Source organism: Cheilinus undulatus, linkage group 4, assembly GCF_018320785.1.
Source record: "Cheilinus undulatus linkage group 4, ASM1832078v1, whole genome shotgun sequence".
In the NCBI taxonomy this organism is placed as follows: domain Eukaryota; kingdom Metazoa; phylum Chordata; class Actinopteri; order Labriformes; family Labridae; genus Cheilinus; species Cheilinus undulatus.
Genome location: NC_054868.1, coordinates 31214815 through 31226136, shown reverse-complemented (window position 1 = coordinate 31226136; position 11322 = coordinate 31214815). Strand labels below are relative to the sequence as shown.

Below are 11322 nucleotides of genomic sequence, written 5' to 3'. Positions count from 1 at the left end.
TTTCTCCAGCCCCCGCCAACTCAAATATAAAAGAAGAACAGGATTATATTTCTGCACTGTTTAAGCTTTGATACCTCATTTCTTGTATGCTTTTAAAAAGTCAAACTGTTTGGAAATACCATCTAAATAAATTAGAATATCATTAAAAAGTTGATTTATTCCAGCAATTCAATTCAATAAAGTGAAACTTATATAAATTCATTACAGACTAATGTTTTTCAAGTGTTTTTTGGTGATTATGGCTCACAGCTAATGAAAACCCAAACTTCAGTTCCTCAGAAAATTACAATACTGTGGAAAAGTTCATTATTGGAGACTCATGGTGTCACACTCTACAGCCAGCAACAATCTACAAGATTTAAGCCTGATTTTAGGCCATCTTGTCCTCCACCAACGATCATGGGGGCGTATCCCGAGTGGAGCCTTGTCGCAAATGATAACTTGTCTAAATAATCCTCGTGTGTGATGTCAACATGATTGCCTTACTGCTCCAGGTTGACAGGTGCGTGGTCTCCAGAGATCTGACGTCTGGCTGGGTTATCTAGTTCAGAGGATTAAAGATGAAAAATGGTTTGCAATTGTCCTGATGCCTGCTGTCTCCCACGCTCGTCTCAGATTAGAAAATCGTCTAGTGTGTGGCCAGCCTAAGACACAAAAAGGTCATTGCTAAAGAAGCTGGCTGTTCAGAGTGCTGTAGCCAAGCATATTAATGGAAAGTTGAATGAAAGGAAAAAATGTGGTGAGCTCGATGGAGATGCTGGTTTTATTTTCCAGCAGGACTTGGCACCTGCACACACTGCCACAAGTACCAATACCTGGTTTAAGGTATCCCTGTGCTTGATTGGCCAGCAAACCCGCCTGACTTCGATCCCATAGAGAATCTGCGGGGTATTGTTAAGAGGAAGATGCGAGAGAGACACTGGACCCAACAACGCAGAAGGCCACTATCAGAGCAACCTGGGCTTGGTTGCCTCCATGCCTCGCTGTACTGCCGAAGTAATTCATGTAAAAGGAGCCCCGACCAAGTATTGGGTGCTGTATAGGATCATACTTTTCAGTAGTCTAATATTTCTTTGTTAAAATCTTTTTAAAATTGTTTTTAATTGATGATCTAGTTTTTATGAGATACTGAATTTTGGGATTTCATCATCTGTAAGCCATTAACATAAAAATTAAAAGAAATAAATGCTTGAAATATATCAGACTGTGTGTAATAAATCTATCTAATGAGTTTTACTTTGTGAATTGAATGAAAAAAAATCAACTTTTTGATGATATTCTCATTTTTTGAGATGCACCTGTAAAGTCAAAGAATGTAAAGCTTGAAGTATGTCTATCTGATGGACTGTGCTGCTTATTTATGGTCTGACTTTTTTTTTTTATTGAGATCAGAGTTTTATATAGAAATGCACCTTAAAAAATTCCATCTAAAAAAGTCTGATATTCAATATGTTAAATCAAGAAGGCTTTTCAACAGTTATTTCAGGGAAGAAGCAAAAAACCGGGACTGTGACAATACTTATAGAAAGTGAAGGGAAGTGCTTTTCACAGTTTGACAGACAGGGAAAAGATCAAAATTATCTGAAGTTATCTAAAACTAATGACAATATCAAACAGTTTAGCCAGTGTTGTTGTTTTTTTGTGAAGCAGAGATATTGTTCCAGGAAAAATCCTCCGCCTGAGGAACAGAAATGCTGGATGAACATCGAGACGTGCATCAGAACTGTCAGTTTAATCATTCAACCATTCATCAATCATTTCAAAGCTGACATTGCAGACACTCTGGATCCCCCTTTTCCCTGCATACAGTACATGCATCCATACAAACAGAGCTATGTCTCACAGCTTTGGAGCCACTCTTCAGAAGATCGTCTGATAAGAATACAAAGGTCACACTTTCAGGTATATTCAAATAATCTCCATCTATAAAAGCCTGAAAATCATCAGTTGTGCACACTGCTTTAAAAGATATGACCATTGCATATGCTCAGTCTGTGTATTGTATTTCAGAGTGAATAAAAATGCTCAACTTGGATTAAAATATCTCTAATGAAAGATAAAAATCAAAATATAATTCATTAAATAAGAACAATCTCCTCCCTAAACCTCTCCAGATCTTTGGGTTTTTCTGTTAAATCCACTAGGAAGAATAAAAATAACACACTGAATTATACAGGTAGATAAAACTGTTTAAAAGAATATTTTTAGCTGTTTTTTGATGTGTGTTGAAAAACTAAATCAAACTCAATTGTTAAAATAAACACTTTATACTTTGGTCTTCAATGTAGAGATAAGAGTCTTAAAGAGTAGTCCTGGATAGAGAGACCCTCAAGGCACTTAACAAGTCTGGTCCATCCTTCAGAAAACTTAGGAGCAGGTTGAGGAAGTTTCAAAGTTAGTACAATAGAAGTAAAGAAGCCCTTAGAGGTATTCAGTTAAAAAAATATGGGGATATCAAACAAAGAGAGGGAATACGTGTGTTGAATACAAAAGCAGGGAGACAGATGGAGGGATGAAGGCAGACTGAAGAAGAGGAGGAGAGGTGATGAAGGCACAGACGGGGTGTTCACATGACCGAGCAGCACTGGCAGGTTTTGCGTTTCGGAGCCTGGATCTCCTCTCCCTGTGCATTCCTGGTTGGGACATTTGTGTCTGAGCTGTCTGGGCTGTTTGCTGCTGCCGGCTCTGTCTGGGTGTTGGGAGCTTTGGCCTGTGACAGAAGAGGTTCCTGCTCCCCAGGCCCTGCCTCTGTCCTTGAGCTTTCCTGGGGATCGGCTAGGGAAACCTCCTGGAACTGGCCAGGCTGGGAGGCAGAGTCTTGATCCTGATCCTGAGACACCGCTTCAGCTCCCTCTGTTAACTCTTCACCCTCTGCCTCCAGCTTTGGGGTGAGGGTGGACGCTTGCACCTCTGAGTAGACCGGCACCGGAGCCACTGCGGTGCCCTCTAGAGCATCGGTGGTGCACTGCAGCTGCACAGAGGCTGGATCTTCTGCTTGATTGTCCTGTCCCTCTGTTTCTTTTGTGCCTCTATCTTCACTGTGTTGCTGTGCCTCTGCAGTTGCCTCACTCTGCTCTGGCCGTGTCAAAGTTTCTGAAGCTGCCTCTATAACTAACTCTTCCTCTTCCTCCTCTTTAACAGCTTCTCCTCCCTCCTCTCCTGCCTCTGGACTTGGCTTTAGAGGGCTTTCCTCTGACTCGATAGTCTCCTGCTGATCTTCCTGGGGTGAAAGATCCTCAGGCACATCATCGCCTTCATCTGTTATGATCACGCATTCTGCTCTCATCACCACAGTGCCTTCCTCTTCATCCTCCTCTTCAGTGTTGACATTCGCAGCCTCACCTAGATTCAACGTTGAATCCTGTTTTGTATTAATAACATCCTCAGATTCTGTAACTGGTCCATTTGTGATGGGCTGGTTGCCCTCCTCCAAAGTGTTGTGATTGGTGGTTGCTTCAGGTTCTGCCTGTCCATTGGTTAGGACAGCTACCGTTTCAGCCTGTTGTTGGCTTTTGTCTGTTTTTTCTTTATTTTCTTCTGTCCCTGAAGAACAAAAAAAATGAAAAGTTAACTTTTACATTAATATTTATATGGATGGTTGCTGCATTTAAATGATGTCCAATAAATAAGCAATCAGTGTGCCACACTGTCTTTTACACTGATTGTAAAAATGCAGTGGTTAATATAGGCACGCAGTTTCATGATTGAAATTAGTGATTGCTTTTTCACAAGCATGTCCACCCTCAGTACTGCAAATTTATGTTGTAATGCAGTTACCAAAAGTGTCTGCCATCTATGAATTTTAATGCATGACACACCCAAGGCATTCACTTTGTCCCTAATAAAAATTTCAGCAGCTAATAAACACTGACAGCTCTGTTTTAGCCATCAGCTATAAAGTGCTCTCTAATTAGAGGAGGTTTTCTGGCACATTGTTATTTAATTGCCAAAAAGTAAAAATATAAGAGAAAAAAAAGGAGAGAAAATCTCATAATTTCTAAGCTTTTTTTTTTTTGCAAAAGATGCAACACCTGATGATATACCTCTGATGAAATCATTGGTATGTAAACAAGCAGAAACTAGAGTATGTCTCAGCAGTTCAAGATCTGGCTGTCCAAAGTTATAGACCCTAAATGATTTAAATTCAAATGGATGACTCAATTTCATCTTCACAACTCTCTTGACTACTTCACAGCTTGAGCTTCATCTCCACTGACACTTCCGCAGACCCACTAAAATGCAAGTTATGCACTTGACTGCTTATTAGCATAAATATGAGAGCAGAATAGTAAGTTTTTATGACACTAAATATATTTCAAGTAAATGTATGACTGTACTATCCCAGCCTTTATAATGCGAATGCATTAAGATCTGTATGCACCAAGCACGAATGCTTCCAAAGGGGGTTGCATGGTCTTTTAAAGGGCCAGGTTAGATAATGGTTGGATTAGAATTAAATTAAAAATAGGAAATACAATAAAGATTCAAGTTAAGGTAAAGCGACAAATTCAAATATTAATAAGGTTAGAGATGTGATGTGATTTGTGAAGAATGTGTGCTGATAGACTTTATTTCAATATTGTGGTTTCTCTGTGTACTTTAAATGATCCAGCTCACCCAGTCCTGTTGAATTATTGTCACCATTCTGCAAAACAGCATCTTGAATCATTTCTGGAAGAGAAATCATTTGCATTTTAACCAACATTATATCATGTAGCAGTTTTTCCATATCTGCAGTATAGAAATTGTTTTTCTTATACATATTTTATTTGATTTCATTGGAAACAACAAGTACACTACTCCTTCAGGGGAAAAAAACAATCAAAAGATGTCGGTCGATGCTGTCAGCACACCTGCAGCTGAAAATAGCTTCTTAAGCATGATATTGATGCATAAATGCAACACTAGAAGACAAAAAAATGATAGCAGCTGTGTTTCTTCTCCATAGAAAGACAAGTTTAAAGTCCTTTCAGATATTGCAGGAACAGTGTCATCTTCCTTGTCCAAACTTTTATGGATATCTGCAAAGTAGAAATTATCTGACTCAAATAAAATTCATGTATCAAATTATTGCTACTCCTTTAGTGTTTTTTCTCTTGTCTTCTGTGTTATGTTAATTGTTTTATGTTATTTTGAATGTTAAAAGCCTCAAACTTAAAAGCTAAAAAGTGACAAAAAAAGAATTAAGTTTATTTTATTTCAAGCATAGAAAGAAAATCAGAGGAATTCCAAACTTCAGCGAATGAAATCCAATCAGTATGTACTGAGTCAACTACTAGAAGAAACATTAAGAGGCTCTGCTGCAACTGTCCTTTTCAATGGTCTAAAATGGGAATTTTAAATCTTTGTTTACAAGCTCATTTTAAATGATATGCAAATAGATGAAAACTGAATACCATGTCTTTACAGCATGCAAGCATCAGATATGTCCCATCACACAGCATTACTCCCTTTTTGTCCACACTGGATCTGTTATAAAGCCTTGTCACTTTGAAAGAAAAAAAGCAAGTGTTCTTTGCATTGATATCTGCACTTCTTAAGAAAGCCAAAAAGCCCTGTTGAGTGAGGAAAGTGACAGAAAACCTAGACAATATTTCAGTCAGACACTCCAAATCCCTCATCTCCCTCTTTCCTTGTTCTCTAATCTCAGCATAAATTGGAATATGTAAGCTGACGGGCTAAACCAGCATAAATACTATCTTATTTAAAAAATTAAAAACATATGATCACCTTATTATTGGTTTCTTTTGTCACATAAGTCCATTAGTTTTAAATTTGATTTAAAAGTTTGAGCACAGAGTAACATGCTTTTCCCCACTCACTGACATGATATTACATCTTTAAGATTATGAAATTTTAAAAATGTGATAACTCAGCTTGAGAACCACTGATCCAAGCGTGTGCTGGCTGGGGTTTTTGCTTGCATCATCACAACATCGTGTTTCGGCCTTGTTGTTTTGATGATAAAAGTAATTCGGCCGAAAACCGAAAATGCACTTTTGGGCCATTTTCAGCCCAAAATTTTCGGTGGCTGAATTTTCGGTGCATCCCTCCTGTAAACTTTGCATTATTACCCTCAGAGGTAAACCCTGAAATTTTGTATTTTTCCATGTCAATTCTTATAAATTTTGCTGTAAACTTTGCATTATTACCCTCAGAGGTAAACTAAAAGAAAATAAAGTATTCAAAAAAACTTAAATATGTTGTCACAGACCTTCTTATTTTGTTACTGGTGAAATAAACAATAAGCTTTTGTGTCAAAAGAAACAGGTTTCAGACCATAACCAATAACATAAAATGTTCCAGCACCATTCAAAGTATAAATCTGATTTTAAAGTGTCAAAAGTTTCAACACATCTGCTGTCTGTTAGCGTAATATCGGGTCCTAACAGGATGCAAACACAAGCACTGTGCAGCATTGCACACTTGAATCCATTAAAAATAGCATTCTCTGTGCTGTGAATTTCAGTCTCCATTCATAAAAAATATGACAGTAAGCATTGTTATTTTGATTGTAGGCAGACAGAGGCATGATGTTTTGAACTGAAAGCCTTTGACGGCTGTGAGCTGATAATTCTGCATTCTTTTTTTTTAATTCAAGCGCAGCATGTGACTCACAGATATGGATATTATTAATACGGCGTTGTCTACCTTTTAACAAGCTTAAAGATCCTGTAAAGTAAAAATAAATCTGTATTTAGGTTTGTCGTATGATTGAACACTGTGTTATGAACCCCCAGGTCAAATTCCAGTCAAATAAAGCATCTCCAAGTTTATAAACTTAAGCTTCAAATCATAAAAAATGAGACAGTAAAATCTGCTCCAGGATGGTGTGGGCATGTCTGTTGACAAGCTGAAGCCCCGCCCACTCAGGAGGAATATGATCCTCTCAGGTTTTAAAAATGTTACAATCTGAATGGAGGAAAGCACTAACGCCATTAGCCCGTCTCTTGACCTTTTGTTGACCTTAGAAGAAGAGAAAAAGTCTGTTCAAATCTCTGCTATCATGCTTTAAATGATTCATAGACCACTGTGGTTCAGTACAGTCCAACAGACTGTACAGAGATGAACTGCTCTGTGATTTTAGATTGTGGCAAACTGTGATGAGGAGTGGCTCATTAGATAAGCTGAATGAGTTTAACAAGCCCTCACGCAGTAAGCATGAGCAGCTATCTTTTATTTAGAACCACAGATCAAGACACTTATAGGCAGAGTAGTCTGCAGCATTAACCCCCTCACTTGTGGTGTCATACTTGGAAAAATACTTTTCCCTAAAATCATGAACCAATAAACAAAACATGCATAACTATAACTTTGCAATGAAACATGAACATTATCGAACGGTACAAGAGTGAATTCCTTTGCACAAAATGAACCCGGAAGTCCCTGCTCCAGGTGACTGCTTCCTTACACAACATTGTAGTGTTAGAGGGGCGGGGTCATTCCCTTCTGTGGGCTCATGACATCGTGGAGAGGGGCGGGACTCTCTCCTTTTCCAGAGTTGCCCTAGGTGAGAAGGGCTCGGCTGTTGTGGGAATACTCACAAGCCCCGGACTGAGCACCACTATGTTGGGGTTCTCCCTGGTGAACGAGAAGGTCACCTCCCTGCAACTGTCAGGCGCAGGGTCACCTCCCTGAGACTGACAGTGGAGGGGGCTAAGACTTTGACTGTTGTTTGTGCTTATCCACTGAACTGCAGTCAAGAGTATGCGGCCCTCTTGGAGTCTCTGGATGGGACCTGGAGGAGGTGCCCCCTGGGAACTCCATAGTTCTGCTGAGGGACTTCAACGCTCCCGTGGTCAATGATGGAGAAACCTGGAGCGGGATGATTGGAAGGAACGGCCTGCCCGATGAACCTGAGTAGTGTCTTCTGTGCTAGCCATGGACTGTCCATAACAAACATCATGTTCGACCATAGGGTAGCTCATAAGTGTACTTGGTACCAGAGCACCTTAGGCCAGAGATCTATGATCGACTTTGCTGCCGGTTCATCAGATCTGCAGCAGCATGTCTTGGACACTCAGGTGAAGAGAGGAGCAGAGCTGTCAACTGATTACCACCTGGTGGTGAGTTGGATCAGATTGCTAGGAAAGCTGCTGGACAGACCTAGTAAACTTAAATGAGTCGGGGTGAAGTGGGGATGTCTGGCAGAGGCCCCTATCTGTGAGGTCTTCAACTCCCACCTCCGGAAGGACTTGTGCATCCCGGGGGAGGCTGGGGACTTGAAACTTGAGTGGTCCATGTCAGGAGCTGTGGCTCGAAGACCATCGGTACCTGTTGTGGTGGCAACCTGAGAACTTGCTGGTGGACACCAGTAGTGAAGGAAGCTGTAAAGCTGAAGAAAGAGGCCTTTCAGGCATGGCTTGCCCAGGGTTCTCAGGAAGCAGCTGACAGGTACCTGGCGGCTCGGAGGGCTTCTGCTTCAGCAGCTGCAGAAGCAAAAACCAGGGTATGGAAGGATTTCGGGGAGGCGATGGAGAAGGACTTTCAGTTGGCCCCAAATATGTCCTGACAAGCCATCCGACAACTCAGGAGGGGAAGGCAGGGCTGTTCTCAGTCTGTTCTCAGCAGGAGTGGGGAACTGCTGACCCGGACTGGGGATGTTGTTGGGTGGTGGAAAGAACACTTTGAGGAACTCCTTACAACGCATTCCAAATTATTATTCAAATTGGATTTTAGTGACATTAACATTCAAATTTTCGTTTTTTAATTAAACTCATGGATGGTATTATGTCTCAGGGCTCTTTGGATCCCTGAAATCAATCTCAGACACCTGTGATAATCATTTTACAAGGTGAGCCCAATTTAAGGAAAACTACTTAAGAAGGATATTCCACATTATTAAGCAGGCCACAGATTTCAAGCAATATTGGAGAGAAAAGGGATCTCTCTGCTGCCGAAAAGTGTCCAATAGTGCAATGCCTTGGACAAGGAATGAAAACATTAGATATTTCATGAAAAATTAAGCGTGATCATCTTACTATGAAGAAATTTGTGGCTGATTCAGAGCATAGACAAGTTTGTGCTGATAAAGGCATGATGAGGAAGGTTTCTGCCAGACAGATTCATCAGATTAAGAAAGCAGCTGCTAAAATGCCATTACAAAGCAGCAAACAGGTATTTGAATTTGCTGGTGCCTCTGGAGTCCCACCAACCTCAAGGTGTGGGATCCTCCAGAGGCTTGCAGTCATGCATAAATCTAGTATTAGGTCGCCCTATCCAATGCTCACAAGCAGAAACAGTTGCAGTGGGCCCAGAAATACATGAACACTCATTTTCAAACTTTCTTGTTGACTGATGAGCCCTGGATGGTCAAGATGGAGGAGTAGTGGATGGTTGGTGGATGGCCAACCATGTCCCAACAAGGCTGCGACGTCAGCAAGGAGGGGGTGGAGTCATGTTCTGGGCCGGAATCATTAAGATAGAGCTGGTAGGCTCCTTTAGGGTCCCTGAAGGTGTGAAAATGACTTCGGCAAAGCATATAGAGCTGATTGACCACTTTCTTCCATGGTAAAAAAAGAAGAACCATGCCTTCTGTAGCAAAATTCCCTTCATGCATGACAATGCAACATCTCATGCTGCAAAGAATATCTCTGTGTCATTGGCTGCTATGGGCATAAAAGGAGAGGAAGGTCCCCATCCTCCCTTGACCTCAACCCTATTGACAACCTTTGGAGCATCCTTAAACTAAAGATCTATGAGGGTGGGAGGCAGTTCACATTAAAACAGCAGCTCTGGGAAGATATTCTGACATCTTGCAAAGAAATTCCAGCAGAAACTCTCCAAAAACTCACAAGTTCAATGAATGCAAGAATTGTGAAGGTGATATCAAAAAGAGGTGTCCTTTGTTAACATGTCACTTGGCCTGTTAAGATGTTTTTGATTGAAATAGCTTTTGAACTCAGTAAATATGACCTCCTAATGCTGAAAATTCAACAAATGACCATTTTCAGTTCTTTACAACATATAAAATGTTTTTAACTCTTTGGTGTACAATGATGTGGAACAGTGCATTTTGAGTTTTTTATTAAAAAAAAAAAAAAAATATATATATATATATATATATATATATATATATATGTCTATATAGATATATAGATATATATATAGATAGATATGTGTGTGTGTGTGTGTGGGTGGGTGGGGGTGTGTGTGTGTGTGTGTGTGTGTTTGAAAAATTCTATTCTTTGGTCTGAAACTAGTTGACATGAATTCATTTTGTCATTACCGAAACAATCAGGTCACAGCCGTAACTTTACCATATGCTACGATTGTGCCTGTTTCGGTAGTGACCATTTTAGCTGATTCTTAAGCAAATCTGGGACTGCAATTCGATACAATTCGATTGAACGGACTATTTATATATATATATATATATATATATATATATATATATATATATATATATATATATATATATATATATATATATATAAAATTTACAATATTTGTTTGAAATTATTAATTGACATTTTTGATAGAATTTTGCCTGTATTGATCTCTCTTTCTCCTGACTCTTGTTTAGCACCTGCTCTTTGCTTTTTGTAATGCTGCTCTAAGCACTTTAAATTTCCCTCTGGGGACAAAAAGTTTTTTGAATTGAATTGAACTTAAACACAATGAAATGAAAGGAAATAATAACTTCTTCTGGTTAAATGCTGATTGAAATGCTATTTTCTGATAAGCCCAACAATTCTCTGTGCCCAAAGGTTTATCAGGTTCTACTCACCTGGTGTGGCCTCATCTTTCTTCACTGCTTCCTGTTGGGTAAGAGAGACAAGAGGAATTCAATTTACTGTGATTCAACCAGTACAGCTGTTTATGGTGTGTTGTGTTGTCTGAACCTGTGGTATATTTTGAAGTCAATATAAAAGGACAACATTTGAAATGCAAATGGTAGAAAGCACAAAGCTCGAGGGAACAGACACAATCCAGGACTTTTATGAAATGTATTTTCCCTCCAAGCAGGGAAGACGAGCACAGCCTGTGCATAAACAGTTATTTTAACTGCTATGGACTCTTATACTGTATGAAGGATAACTGTCATTACAGGGTCATGACACAATGCTTGGTCACAAGGGGGTGTGATTGAGCTGAATAGTCACACTTAAACTCTGGAAAGTGGAGCACTTTTCATAGTTTGTTTGAGCATACTCTTAACACATCAGATCTGCCACTTAATCATGTAAATATGTGCATCTGTTGCAATTAAAAGTCCACTTTCAGGGCTGTAGCTCATTATTACATGCTTATTTTCGCCAGAAAGGCATTTATTAATCTCTTTTTTTCTGCTTGTTTAGGTTTCCAGATATTTGCTGTCAC

General features: G+C 39.6%; 1 protein-coding gene across 2 annotated transcripts in view; it reads right to left on the bottom strand.

Annotated features, from left to right (window-relative positions):
• Nucleotides 1–1717: 1717 nt before the first annotated feature.
• palm3 (paralemmin 3) overlaps nt 1718–11322 on the bottom strand; it is a 71409-nt gene continuing 61804 nt past the window's right edge. For both annotated transcript variants that reach the window (XM_041786222.1, XM_041786221.1), the window contains exons 6-8: nt 10730–10760; nt 4618–4671; nt 1718–3543 (exon numbers count right to left, since the gene is read on the bottom strand). In XM_041786222.1, the coding sequence (XP_041642156.1) occupies nt 2567–3543; nt 4618–4671; nt 10730–10760 (1062 nt within the window). In that variant the 3' untranslated portion in view covers nt 1718–2566. The remainder of the gene's footprint in view (nt 3544–4617; nt 4672–10729; nt 10761–11322) is intronic.